Source organism: Rhincodon typus, chromosome 17 (genome assembly GCF_021869965.1).
Source record: "Rhincodon typus isolate 14 chromosome 17, sRhiTyp1.1, whole genome shotgun sequence".
NCBI lineage: Eukaryota > Metazoa > Chordata > Chondrichthyes > Orectolobiformes > Rhincodontidae > Rhincodon > Rhincodon typus.
The window spans coordinates 33,462,870-33,477,488 of record NC_063348.1 but is presented as its reverse complement, the minus strand read 5'-3'; the positions used below and the strand labels follow the sequence as shown (position 1 = coordinate 33,477,488).

The 14,619-nt window shown below is 41.3% G+C and overlaps 2 protein-coding genes across 5 annotated transcripts in view; one reads left to right on the top strand and one right to left on the bottom strand.

Moving 5' to 3' along the window:
• sirt3 (sirtuin 3) overlaps positions 1-203 on the bottom strand; it is an 18,376-nt gene extending 18,173 nt beyond the window's left edge. For all 4 annotated transcript variants that reach the window (XM_048606882.1, XM_048606885.1, XM_048606884.1 and 1 more), the window contains exon 1: positions 116-203. The gene's annotated coding sequence lies outside the window, so the exon portion shown is untranslated. The remainder of the gene's footprint in view (positions 1-115) is intronic.
• A 26-nt stretch (positions 204-229) lies between these two features.
• Positions 230-14,619, top strand: part of psmd13 (proteasome 26S subunit, non-ATPase 13) — a 22,496-nt gene continuing 8,106 nt past the window's right edge. The window contains exons 1-7 of the mRNA XM_048606881.1: positions 230-404; positions 805-883; positions 969-1,003; positions 9,385-9,440; positions 11,370-11,413; positions 11,496-11,582; positions 13,121-13,292. Coding sequence (XP_048462838.1) covers positions 310-404; positions 805-883; positions 969-1,003; positions 9,385-9,440; positions 11,370-11,413; positions 11,496-11,582; positions 13,121-13,292 — 568 coding nt within the window. The 5' untranslated portion in view covers positions 230-309. The remainder of the gene's footprint in view (positions 405-804; positions 884-968; positions 1,004-9,384; positions 9,441-11,369; positions 11,414-11,495; positions 11,583-13,120; positions 13,293-14,619) is intronic.

Below are 14,619 nucleotides of genomic sequence, written 5' to 3'. Positions count from 1 at the left end.
ATGGGGGACACTGTACCCGGTATCGGGGGAGTGAGATGGGGGACACTGCACCAGGTAACGGGGGGAGATGGGGGACACTGTACTCGGTAACGGGGGGAGATGGGAGACACTGTACCCGGTAACGGGTGAGATGGGGAACAGTATTCCCGGTAACGGGAATTGGGTGGTGAAGGAGGCTGGTTGAGTTCCTCAGGGCCCCATATTGCGGTATTTACGGTACCGGAAGTTGTAGTGATCGGTTCCGGTTGGAGCCGTGCGGCCTTGAAGCAGCGGAAGCCGAGCCCGCGGTTTACAGAGACAGTAGGCACCATGAGGGATGTGAGCGGGTTCCTTCAACAGCAGCAGAGCGGGGCTGGAGAGCTCGGCCCTGACTGGCAGCAAATGGAGGAGCTTTACAACAAAAAGTGAGTGAGAACCTGGGGCCGGGGCCGGGGCTGGGGCTCTGCCCCGTTATAGCGAAACCCCGATTCCTGGGATGGCCCCCGCTGAGTCACTGTCCAGGCCCTTCTCTCTAAACCCACTATCTGTGTCTGTGTCTATGTATTAGTATGTGTATGTGTGCATCTGTCTGTCTCAGGCCTTGCCGGTCCCGACATTGTACTCTATTGGGGGTTCCGGGTAAAGGGGGTGGGAGAAAGTGGGCTGGGACAAGCGGGAGGTGAGGATCTCCATGTGTTAGGATGGGGATACTGGAACTAGCAGTTTTCAACAATGGACTATGTGTGTCTGTTGTTGGTTTCCTCTGGATGGTGCTAACGGCTCCTGATGCCTCCACACTGTAACCCTGACTTGTTTTAAATGCAGACTGTGGCACCAGTTGACTGTCCGACTCCAGAACTTTGTCCAAAATCCCTGCTTCGCCACAGGTGATGGCCTGATCAAGGTAGGTGATTTAGCCTGAACATTCCCTTCAACATACTAATTTTAGTTTGCTTCTTTCATCAAATAATAAAACTTTTTTTTTGCAGCTGTATGAGAATTTTATTAGTGAATTTGAACACAGGTAAGAAGTGCTTTTTTTTTAATTACACCTAAAAGTATATTATACTGAAAATTAACAGCATGGAAGATGCTATTCAGGCCATCCTTTCTATTAAACTTGAGCTAGTGCAATTCCATACTAATCTCTGTCTGCTGGTGCCTCTTCCATGATTCCCCTGGTTCAAGAATTTATCACCTTCTTTTCCCAATGACATCAGAGACATAGATGTTACTTACAGAATGAAGCCACTTGTCCATAGACTTCATGTCTGCTCTGGAATAGATCACAGATCTCTGTAGAGCAAGCTGTTTAATTCTTCATCTTTCTCCCTGAAGCCCTGTAAGTTTATTTCCCTCAAATGCTCATCTGATTTTGTTTTCTTACAATTGTTAATTGTCCCCACTTCCACTACTTTGAGACAGTGAATTCCAGACCTTTTTTAACCACTTTGTGTGTTCTTTCATGGCAAAATCATACCCCTGCTTCACCTGTCTCTGAAAGCCATAAATCTGTGCTGCATTGTTGACATGACATCTGCTAACAGGAAGAGATTTCCATTGTCTATTTTACCTAAGATTGCACAACGTAATAGACCTCTATTAAATCTCTGCTCAATTTACTTTGCTCTAAAGAGTAAAAAACACAGAACAATTTCTTATTTCTAGGCAAATTTTGGTAAATGGCTCCTGCAGCCTTTCAATAGCTCCTTAATTCCTGAAGCCTGGTGACCAGAATTGGATGCAATACTACAGCTGTGACCGAAAAAGTTCTATAAAGATTCAGCATAACTTCTTGCTTTTGAATTTAATACCTCTGATTATGGGAATTAGCATTGCTTATGCCTTGCAAATTATTTTCCCAAATGCCCTGCTACCTTAAAAGATCAATATGCATGAATTCCTAGGTCCTCCTGTATTTAAACATTCTAGAAATTTGCTAAAAAGCCTACGTTGCCACTACCTATCTATTATTCCAAAAGCATCACCTTATTTTTTCTGCATTAATTTCCACATGCCACTCGTCTGCTGGTTCTGATAGTTTGGCAAGGTTCTGTTGCAGGTGATATGTTCATCCTCACTTTGCCACAAGTCAGTTTGGCATCATTTGGAAAATTTTGAAATTTTACTCCATGTTCCACAATCAAAGTCACACATGTGTATCAAAAAAATGTGGTCCCATGCCTGACTCCAGGGGAAAACCACTTTTCTCTGCCAGTCTGAAAAACAAATGACTTGCTGTTTTCTGTCCTGGAGCTCAATTTTTGGTCACTGATCCTTCTAGGAAGAGATGACATGTTTGAAAGAGGACTTCATGGGTTTCTGCAGTGCATTTTATATCTGGTATGCACTGCTGTTACTGTGCCAGTTTTGGAGGGAGTGAATATTTAAGGTGTTGAATTGTTATCTGGCAAGTGGGGAGATGAATTGTATTCTTGATTTGTGCCTTCTATTATAGGGAACAGCCTTTGGCAAGTCAGGAGTTGTTACTTGCTGCAGAATTCCCAGTCTCTGATATGCTGTTATAGACACAGTATTTATATTGTTGGTTTCATTCAATTTCTGGCCAGTGAAAACACCTAGCATGTTGATGTTGACATAATGTGATTCAGTGATAATTACAATTGAGTGTCACAAGGAAATAGTTAGATTCTCTCTTGTTGGCATTGGTAATTATCTGGTACTTGGTACTTTTCAGTCCAAGTCTGAATGTTATCCATGTTTTCTAGCATATGGTCAAGGACTATTTAAATATCCAATCGAGGCACCAATCGATTTGCAATGATCAGCCAAAAATCCTTACATCTGATGTTGTGATGGAGTGAAGGTCATTGAAGTAACTGAAGATGATTGGACCAAGGACATTACCCTGAGAAACTCCTACGGTGATGTCCTGTAGTTGAGATAATTGACTTCCAACAGCCACAATCATCTTCCTTTGTACTAGATATAATTGCAACTGAGGGAGAATTTTCCTTGGATTCCCGTTGTCAAATTTTGCTGGTGCTTCTTGATGTCACACCAGGTCAAATGTCACCTTGATGTCTAGGGCAGTTACCCACCTCGCCTCTGACATGCAGCTCATTTGTTCATTTTGGGGGCAAGATTATAATGACGTGAGTTGACTGGCCCAAACTGTTGAATTCTAAACTAAGTGTCAGTGAATGAGTTATTGCTGCTTAGATATTTTCTAATTAACCTGTTCAGAGCTGGGTATATGAATAGGAAGGGTTTAGAGTGATATGGGCCAAATGCTGGCAAATGGGACTAGATTAATTTAGAATACGTGGTCAGCATGGATGAGTTGGATTAAGAATCTGTTTCTGTGCTGTATGACTCTATAATGTGCTGGGCTTCTCAATCGCTGGCAATATTTATGGAGCCGCTTTCTCCCGATAGTTGCTTAATTATCCACATTTATGCTGTGATGTAGTGGGAATGCAGAGCCTTGATCTGTTCTCTTGTGGGATTGCTTAGCTCAATTGCAGGCTGTTTCTGCTATTTAACATAATGTAACTTCAGATTGGTACTGTTGGGTATGCCTGGAGCTACCCCTGCACTTCTCATTGTGCTGGAATTGGACCCCTAACATATAGTGTCATAGTCGTACAACACGGAAACAGACCCTTCGGTCCAACTAGTCCATGCTGAACATGATCCCAACTAAAAGGAATAAAATACATGCTGGGTCATGAGTTCACAATTCTGCCATTGATGGCCCATGGTAACTCCTGGATAACGAATTTTGAATCTGTCCCCTTTTAGGACAGTGGTGGTGTTCAGAGCATGATGGAGGGCATACTCAGGACAAAAATAAACTTAGTCTTAACAATAGATGTGTAATGGCCCTTTGCGCCACTGCTGTTATGGATGTATGCATTTGCGACAGATGGATTGATGACAAAGTCAAATCAGGTTTTCCCTATGTTGGATTCCTCACCATCTGCTGTAGGACCAGTCTAGCAGCTATGTCCTTCAGGACTTGACCAGTTCAATGACTAGTGGTCCCACTGAGCAACTGTTGGTGATGGGTAGTGTAGTTTCATCCCAGATTACTTTCTGTGCCCTTCCTACCATCAGTTCTAATTCTAAGTGATGCTCGATGTGGAGGATTATTGATTCATCAGTTGGGGAAGGGCAGTCGGCAGTAAGCAGGAGGTTTTCTTGCCTGTTTTATTTACTGCAGTGACAGCTTATGGGGTCCTGGGTCAATATTACAGCATCCCCAGCTAATTCCATCTGGCTATGATCCATTATCCTGCTACATCTGATGGGTCTGTCCTGCTGGCATACCCAGGGATGGTGTGGAGGAGTCTGGGTTATTGTCTGTAAGTTATGATTGGTGGGTATGACTGTATCAAGTTGGTGCTTGATTAGTCTGTGGGACAGGTCTCTCTCAATTTGGGTACAAGTTTTCTGGTATTAATGAGAATACTGCAGGGTTGATTGTGCTGGGTAAGCTTTGTCATTACCATTACCAGGTTGTCTATCTGGTTGTATTCCTTTCCATTTTTCTCTAGCAATTTGATACTATAGAGTGGCTTGCTTCACTTGAGACCAGTGCATCAGTGATTTGGGAATCGCATGTAGGTCTGACTGGATAAGGGTGACAGGTTTCCTTCCCAAAAGGACATTGAACCAGATAGATTCATGGTCACTTTTCTTTTTGAAGATTAGCTTTTCCTCTTCTGATTAATTGAATTTAAATTCCACTGGCTGTCTTGGTGGGCATTTTACAGGAGCATGTTCCCATCCTATTAGTCAGGCCCTCAGGATTATGTATCTAATGAACTAACCCTAACCCTCCCATTCCATGACCCTCAGGATTATTAAACAGGTTTTATATGGTATTTTTGACAAATACCTTTTTTAAAATCCATATAGACAGCAGTCGTTTTATTCCATTCAACTACCTGTTGACTCATAAAGTTCGATCAGTGAAGCAAGATTTATCTTTTCACAAATGCACACTGGCTCTGCTTAATTAACTCAAACCTCTACTTTTTTAAACCCTGATTATTGATTCTGAATTTTTGTGTACCACTGATATTAAAGAGACCAACCTGTAGTTACCAGGTACGCATTGATAGCAATTTTTAAATATTGTGTATTGTCAGACTCCAAGCCTTTGACATCTCCCATTCCAGTCTAGGAAAGATTGGAAGATCATGGGAAGCCCTTCCTCTGTCTCCACATCCAATTCTTTTAGTAACCCAAGGTGCAAGGCATTTGGACTAGGCAACTTATTCTCTTAGGTTTAGTCAACTTTCAAGTACATCCTGCATTTGCAACAAATTGCATTTATGTCGCACTTCTAATGTAATAAAACATGCCAGAGCAGTTTACAGGAGCATAATAAAACCAGGTATGGGAAAGAGCCACACAGGAAGCTATTAGCTCAGGTGACCAAAATCTTGGGTCAATGAGGTTTTTTAAGGAGGAAAGTGAAGAGGAAAGGCAGAAAGGTGTAGGGTGGCATTCCAGATCTTGGTTCCTGGGCACAGCTGCAAATGGTGGCAAAATCAAGATTGGAGATGCCCAAGAGGCCAGAGTTGGAGCAGATATCTGAGGGTAGTGGGTCTGGAGAAGATTAGAGTTGGGAAGGCAGAGGCAATAGCAAGAGTTGAAAAAAAGACGTTGCTTGATTAGTTGCTGTTGTAGGTCAGCGAGACCAAGCTGTTCAGTGGGAAATGGAACTTTGTATGAGTTAAGACATGGGCAACCAAGCATTTCATAACTTCCGGTTTACAAACTATAACCTGGGAGACCAGCTCAGATTGTGTGGAACCTGAGTCTTGAGGCAACAAAAGCATGGCTGAGGGATTTCAGCAGAAGATGAACTGTGACAGGCAAAGTCAGGTGATGTTACTCAGGTTGTATTAGTGATACTATGAACATGAAGTTTGGAGCTCCTCTTGAGATCAAATATGACACTAATGTTGTGAACATTGATTTAATCTGACTGTTACCGGGCTCAGGAACAGAGTTGGTAACTATGGAATGGAGGTTAGATTTGGGACCAAAAATGATGGTTTCGGACGTCTCAACATTTATTGGAGGAAATTTATCTTCATCCAGTACTGAATGCCAGCCAGGAAATCTGATTAATTTGGTAATAGTGCAGCAGTTAAGAGAGGTGGTGGAAAAAGTAGAGCTGGGTGTCAACGGTATACTGGTGAAAATTTTCGCTGTGTCTTTAGATGATGTTACTGAGGGGCCAACATGTAGGTGAGAAACAGGAAAGAGGCAAAATGTATTCTTACCAGATAACAGTACAGGAGCAGGAAGAGAAGTTATTGCAAGTAATGCTGTGATTGTGATTAAGCAGATAAGAATGGATTGAAGTTTGAGTGTTCCTACCCAGCTGAACACAGTAAGTGTGTGTTTTGAGGATGGTGTGGTCAACTGTAGCAAAGGCTTCAGACTATGAGGAAGGAAAGTTTTTTTTTATCTTTGTCAGAATCAAATAAAATGCCGTTTGTGACTGAATTGTGTTGGTGTCTTGGCTGTGTGGTTCAGATTTAAATATGGAATTGCAAGAATGACAAATTGATTTGAGAAGCAGCAATGCATTCAAGGTCTTTAAGGAGAAAGGGAATTAGAGGCGGGATGCTTATTTACTGTACAAAATGGAAAAGAACAAAACTATTTAAAGTAGAATTTCTAAATTGGAAGAGAGCTAACTTCAGTGGAAGTGGAAGGCAGTCGTAAACCACCGCCGATAAAATGCTAAAAAAACCATTTCAGGGTGAAGCATCAGCAGATAATGAGCCAAGTATGGGCACAGCACATGATCATAGAATAGAATCCCTACAGTGTGGAAATGGGCCCTTCGGCCCAACAAGTCCCCACTGACCCTTGGAACGTCCCACCCAGACCCATCCCCCTAATCTGTGTCGCTGCACACTGGGCAATTTAGCATTGCCAATCCACCTAGTCTGCACATTTTTGGACTGTGGGAGGAAGCCAGAACACCTGGAGGAAACCTGTGCAGACTCCACACAGATGGTCGCCCAAGGGTAGAATCGAACCTGGGTTCCTGGTGCTGTGAGGCAGCAGTGCTAACCACTGAGCCACCATGCAGCCCTCAAATGTGAATAAATGAAAGAGCTTCAGTTAAATGAGTGTGGGTCTAGTTTATAAAAGGGAACCAAAGATTGACAGAGAAAGCTGTAAAATTTAAGACTGGTTGAAAATCTGTCGTCATAACTACTTTTCACAAAGCTTTTAAAATTCTAGGATGCAACCCATTAGTTTTAGGAGATTTATCAGCCTTTAGACTCATTAGTGTTTTTTTTCCCTCCACTAACAGTTATAGTTTTTACCCATTAACCTCTGTACCATTAATTCATTTCTGTTGTTCTGAATATTATGTACATTCAAGAAAAGAGCCATTAATTTTGCCCTTTTACCTTTTGTTGCTCCTGTGTCCCTGTTTGCTGCTGTTTATCTATACTTGTACACTCTGTCCCTTCCTCTCTCACTCTGGGTATCATTGTCACAGTTGCCTTGCAATGCTTCCCATGTCGTTTGCTTTGCAAGCACGTGTGTCCCCCTCCGCCCACACACCACACCACACATACTCCTGTAATTAGGTTTAAAGTCCTCTTTACAGCCCTAGTTATTTAATTTGCCATGAAACTGGTCTCAGCATGGTTCAAGCAAAGTCTGTTGAACCGGAACAGTTCCCCTTTCCCCAGTACTAGTGCCAGTGCCCCATGAATTGAAACCTGTTCTTCCCACGCCAGTTTTATCAGTCATGCATTTGGCTCCTTTATTTTATTTACGCTGTGCCAATTTGATGCTCCTGATAGTGTCATCTTGGAGGGTCTGTATTTTAGTATAGCTCCTCACTGTGCAAAACCTTTCAGCAGAACTTCCTTCCCAGTCACTGTCATTCGTGTTGGTCTGAATGACAACAACTGCAGCCCTCCAAACCCACTTGATGTTCCTCCCTGATGAGATGCCCTTAATCCTGGCACTAGGCATTCAAAACAGCCTTCAGGCCTCATTTCATGGCTGCAGAGAACAGTATCCATCTTCTGAATTATACTGTTGGCCACTACTACTATATCGCTATATCCTTCCCCCATTTGAATGGTTCCCACAGTGTTTTCACAAGGTCACTCAGCCTCCCTAGAATCCCCATATGCCTCCATACAGCTTGTAAAATCTCATTACTGTTGGACAGTTGTAGGGACTGAAGCTACTTGAGAACTGTCCATTGGTGCCAATGTTTGAAGGGCAATAGAATATTTCCAATGGTGTGATTATTCTTTTCTTGTTTTCAACTCTGTAGTAAATGGATTTGGTGCTTTCCGGCTCTACATTTACTCGAGTAATCAGTGGTGACACATCACTCCCCTTCTCACTTTCCCTATCTTTTCTGAACACTTTTTAATATGTTCAAATAAAAGCAGGGTACTGCAGATGCCGAGGGTCAGAAATCAAAACAGTGCTGGAAAAACTCAGCAGGTCTGGCTGCATCTGTGGACTGTGATGTAGAGATTGCCATGGAGAAGGCACCAATTACTGATGAATAACCATTAGCTGTCATCTTTATTTAAATTTTAAACTAGTCACGTTAACTCTGGTCAGGACATTGCCCTGAGGAATCAACCAGCGAATGTCTGTCACCTGTTCTAGTTGAATCAATGCAATGCATGTCTGTGCTCTTTCTGTTTTCTGTCCTATGTGTTAATGTAAGTAGCTTTCAACAAATGTAAGTATGCCACATTGAAAACCTGACTGAATTCTAAATTGGCTGTCAGCATATTTCTTTGCATACTCCAAATTATCCAACAAGTGTTGTCCAGTTGCAGAATCCCATTTAATGTCAATGTTGTGAGATTTGCAAGAGTCAGGTAGTGTCAGCACCTTGTTGAAAACAGCTGAAGGGATAGTCTGTTTGACACAAATGACGAGTCTTTGGGGTGTGCAGCCTATATACCTGGCAGCACACTAGTCCTGAAATTCATACACCATATCCTTTCAGTTTGACAGCAGCATCCTGTTAGTGGCAAACAAATCTCTCTGATTTACTGCATTGTAGCACAGTGAAAAATTAGTGTCAACTGTTCACAAACATTTGAGATACTGTGCCCTTCCAGATAATCTGAATTAGAAACCACATAATTGGCTGTAAATAGCTTGATAAAGAGCTTGTTAATGTGCTCAGAACTCTCAGAAGCATTTTTGCAGGAAATTGCAAATAATAATTTGCCAAATATCATCTGAGTTCCAGCTGGAACAATAATTGTTTTGAGAGTAATTTCTTGATTTTGGGGGTTGGCAGTGGCAGGGAAGTGGAGTTATACTGGGAAAGAAGCACATTTTGCTTAAATTCTATTACTACTTTAAAGCAAAGCTCTTTAGATTAAACCCTTTTACAACATATTGTTACAGGATTAACCCTCTGTCTCTTGTGGAGATTGTTCTACATGTTGTGCGGCAAATGACAGGTGAGTCTGTTCTCCCCAGCATAGGATCAAAGGAAGGCCATTCAGCCTCCTGAGCATATTCTATCATTCAGTTAATCATGGCTGATCTGAACACCAATTCCATCTTTTTCTTGGCTCCATATTTCTTTGTGTTCTTGCCCTAAACAACCTTAGATCTGATTTTTGAAAGCCCCAATTGATCCTCAGCTTCAATAGCTTTTTGGTGAAAGAGTTCCAGATTTCCGCTATTCTTTTCATGACATCTGTGATGCCTGACTCTAATTTGAAGACTATGTCCCCTTATTTTGGACCACTTTAGAAGAAATAGTTGATGCCCTATCATTTCCTCTAATCATCAACTCCATTAGCTCACCCTTAATCTTCTAATGTGAATAAAAATCAACAATTCAATCAGCAATTGTAACTTAATCACTTTAGCCCTGGTATCATTGTGGCAAATCTGTGCTGCATTCTCTTCAAGGCCAATATTTTCTTCCTGAGATGGAGTGCCCTGGGGTGGTTATCTGACTAGCAACTTCTATGTCTAGGTTTTACAATAATAACTTGTATTTACCTTTACTGTAATAGAATGTACCAAAAAACTTCACAGGAGCATTGTAAAGCAAAATTTGACAGAACAACATAAGATATTAGGGGAAATGATGAAAAGTTTTGCTAAAGTGGTATATTTTAAGAAGCTCCTAAAACAAGGAGAACGAGGGAGAGCATGGAAACTGAGCTGAATGCAGTACTGTGAATGGCAGAGCAATTAAAATGAGGGATACGCCAGAAGCTAGAATTTGGAGGAGTGCAACGACCTTGGACGATTGGAGGAGGTGGTCACAGAAACATGGAAGGGTGAAGTTATGGAGGAATTTGAAGAAAAGGACAAAAATGAGAACATTCCTCAGTGAGCAGATGGATGAAATGGGACTTGGTACAAGTCAGAGCGTGGGCAACAGAGTTTTGGGTGACCAAGTTAGGAGGGTAGAATGTGGGAGCCCAGCCAGATATGCATCAAGTCTAGAGGTAACAAAGGCACGAACGAGGGATTCACCCACAGTTGAGCTGCGGCGGGGTCATCGTAGGGTGATATTACAGAATAATAAATGGTCTTAATTATGATGTGAATGTGTGATCAGAACTCATTTTAGGGTTAAAAATGACTTTAAGATCCCAAACACACTGGTAATTAATCTCAGACAGTCACCAGGGAGAGAGAGTACGTTCATGGTTCGGGAACAGAAAATGCAGTGGAGACCAAAGATGATTAAGTCTTTCCAATATTTATTTGGAGTAAATATCTGCTCAACTGCTACGTGCATACTTAAGGATTTTGTATTTTATGTGGTGAAATTGACTAGTTGTGGATCTGTACAGTTATCATAAGATTTGTTATCAATGTTCAAACTCAATACCGGGCTCCAAATCAATGACATTAGATTGACTGACAGATTAAAACTGTTAAACCAAGTGAAGTTTGAGATCCTAGCCAATCACTCCTTGAGCTTTATTTCTGTTTCTGTTCTTTGGTTTCATCCTGTTTGAATTTTCTGGAGCTGGAACTGTTGCACAAATGCTAAACCGGTTTCTGCAAATTAACAAGAGCAGGGCTGAGGGTTTCATCCATGGCTCTCAGCAACCAGGACTTGGACTGAGACAAATCTATTTGTGATCGGGGTCAACAGCAATTACTAGCTAGAAGCACTAGCCCAAATATTATGGGACGTGAGGAGTAAGAGTTTACTGTTTCAGACAAGAAAATAACCTATTTATCATAAATTATTTGTGTCCATCAAACTAGTGGAGGAAAATGTCTTTGCCTTCACCTATTCAAGACAGTAGAATCTTGAGATCAGCCAATGGGAAATAATATATTGGTCCCTATAATCTATAACTGGATCACTGGTTTTGTCCATGGTAATTGATACAAATTGTGTTTAATTGCAGATCCTAACGTGGCCCTAACGTTTTTGGAAAAGACAAAAGAAAAGGTGAGAGCTTTGTGTTGTATTGCATTGGTTTTGTTCAATTTGCTTTGTTTGTTCTATTTATTTTTTGCTTACTTTGTTTTAGGTCAAATCCAGTGATGAGGCAGTGATTCTCTGCAAAACAGCTATTGGTGCTTTGAAATTAAATGTTGGAGATCTGCCAGTGACAAAGGTAAAGTATAATTGGCACTGTCCTTGATTTCATGTCTATGTACAGGGAAACACTTCAGAATATAGCAAGGTTACATCACTATTTCTCAAGTTAGAACTTCAATTTAGTATATACACAGTTGGAGCTGTGGCATGGTACAATTTTAGTGAGCACAATTGTGCATTCATCACCCTAAACTGAGACCATGAGAAACATTCAGGATCCTAGATTTACTGCAATGAGAGACTCTATCCAAACTGAACTGGGAAAATTTGTTGATTAAGATGATGCAACGTTCTGAAAATCTTGTGCTACAAGTCAAGCTTATTCCAATCGAGTAGAAACTGCACTTGCCAAAAAAGATAGCCATCAATAACTAAAAAGAGTGAACATAAAATGAAGAGAAAAAGCATTTAAAAGTAGAAAAACGTGAAGAACAAGAGTGAGTGACAAGATGACAGTAATAACGGCTACAAAAGAATTGCTTATGGACACAATTCTTCGGGTGCTAAAATAGTATCCATGTAGTAAAGAAGTTTGTGCAATTGTCAGCAAACATCCCATCTCTGATCTGTAGATTGGATCAGCTGAAACCTCCACCACCGCACCTCGAACTTCTGCAGCAAACTCCCTGGCTGAGATAATAAGTCATCAGTAATTCTGCTGGGATTGACTCCAACCAGTGGAGAGTCCCTTAATATTTCAAATCCAATATAACTCTTCAAAACTTTTCTGAAGTCATATCAGACTGGACATATTAACTCTTTGTCTCGGTACTGATGTTGCCAAACCTGCAGAGTTGCTCCAGCACTTTGTTTTTATTTCAGATTTGCAGCAAAATCCAGCCTTCTCTTGGATCATAAAGAGCTTTGACTGACTCATTTGATTGAATATTTGTCAACAAAAATAGTGGATGGGGATCTCCCTAATTGGTATTTGCATGGAATTCCAATAAGTTGCTTGAGGTTGAAGGCAAAAATATCGTGCTGGATAGGAAACTGAGCAATAGAAAGCAGTGCAGATGAAGGACAGGTGCCCTGTACAAAATATGACCCAGATCCTGTGAGGATTTGTGTTTTGGCCTCAACTTATTTATACTTATTGACTACTTTGAGGTAGAGTCATGCATCCAAATTTGACAATGACAGAAAGATAGGCAGTGTTGTATATATGAAATTGCAAAGGCTTTATAGGATTGAGATAAATGCAAGTATATGGAGTTGGGTTACAGATCTGCCATGAAAAAAGAAAACAGACCGGAGGATTTAATGACATCTCCCCTGTTTACATGTTCTTTTATCAGCATTATTGCCAATGTTGACAAGACATGCTCTTCAATTAATTGAGAAATATCAGAATGGGGACATCTCTGGTATAATTAGTTATTGGTTGCATAAAATCTAAATCCTGGGGTCAAAACCCCCAATTGTTTAAAGTTAAATTTAGCGTCAATAATCATTTATTTCTTTATTCTTATTCCTGTTCCTGTATTGTTGTATATCTAGGAAGATGTAACTATGTTAAAAAGAATAACTTGAACTCAATTTGTATTCTTTCAGAAAACAATTGAGGAGGTGGATGAGATGCTGACTAACCTTCCTGGGGTTACATCAGTTCATGGACGCTTTTATGATCTGTCAAGCAAGTACTACCAGATAGTCGGAAATCATGCTTCCTACTACAAGGATGCCCTGCGGTTCCTGGGTTGCATTGATATCAAAGATTTGCCAGGTAACTGACAGCGTTAAAAGAGCAGTCGGTCAGCGTGTAGAGTGATTGATTGAGGAAGAGCTTTAGGTTAAGTCTAGTGAGTCTAATAGGAAGAACAGGCAGGGCTAGGTTAATGAAAGCAGTGGGACTGGCGGTCTAAGTATTTATTTAAATGCAAGGTGTATAACAATTAAGGCAGATGAATTTGGAACCTGGATAAATAGTGAAACTATGTTGTAGCCATTACAGAAACTTGGTTGAGAGAAGGGCAGGACTAGCAACTCAACTTTCCAAGGTTTAGATGTTTCAGACATGATAAGAGAGGAATGTAGTAGTGGTGGGGGACATTGCATTACTGATTAAGGACCGTGTCACAGCTGCACTAAGAGGATATCTTGGTGTTCATCCAGCAAGGCAATATGGGTAGAATTCAGGAATAAAGAGTGCAAAAACTATGATGGGGTTATACTGTAAGCCTCCCAATAGACAGTGGGAGACAGAGGAACAGATACATAAGCAGATCATGGAAAGATATAAAAACTACATTGTTGTAATGAGTGATTTTAACTTCCTCAGTAATGGCTGGGATTTAGTGTTAGTGCCATGGCCTTGGCTGGGGCAGAACTTTTTTAGGTCCATCTAGGAGGGTTTCTTGAAACAATATGTAACTAGCCTAACTAGGGAAGGCACCGTACTCAACCGTGTTTTGGGGAAAGTGCCTGACCAGATGATCCAAATCTCACTGGGGGAGCATTTTGGGAATAGTCCATGTGCATAGATCACTGAAAGTTGCCACCCAGGTTGATAGGGTTGTTAAGAAGGTGTACAGTGTGTTAGGTTTTATTGGCAGAGGGATTGAGTTTCAGAGCCATGAGGTCATGTTGCAGCTGTACAAAACTCTGGTGCGGCCGCACTTGGAGAATTGCGTACAGTTCTGGTCGCCGCATTATAGGAAGGATGTGGAAGCATTGGAAAGGGTGCAGAGGAGATTTACCAGGATGTTGCCTGGTATGGAGGGAAGGTCTTATGAGGAAAGGCTGAAGGACTTGAGGCTGTTTTCATTAGAGAGAAGAAGGTTAAGAGGTGACTTAATAGAGACATACAAGATGATCAGAGGATTAGATAGGGTGGACAGTGAGAGCCTTTTTCCTCGGATGGTGATGGCTAGCATGAGGGAACGTAGCTTTAAATTGAGGGGTGATAGATATAGGACAGATGTCAGAGGTAGGTTCTTTACTCAGAGAATAGTAAGGGCGTAGAATGCCCTGCCTGCAACAGTAGTAGACTCGCCAACTTTAAGGGCATTTAAATGGTCATTGGATAAACATATGGATGATAATGGAATAGT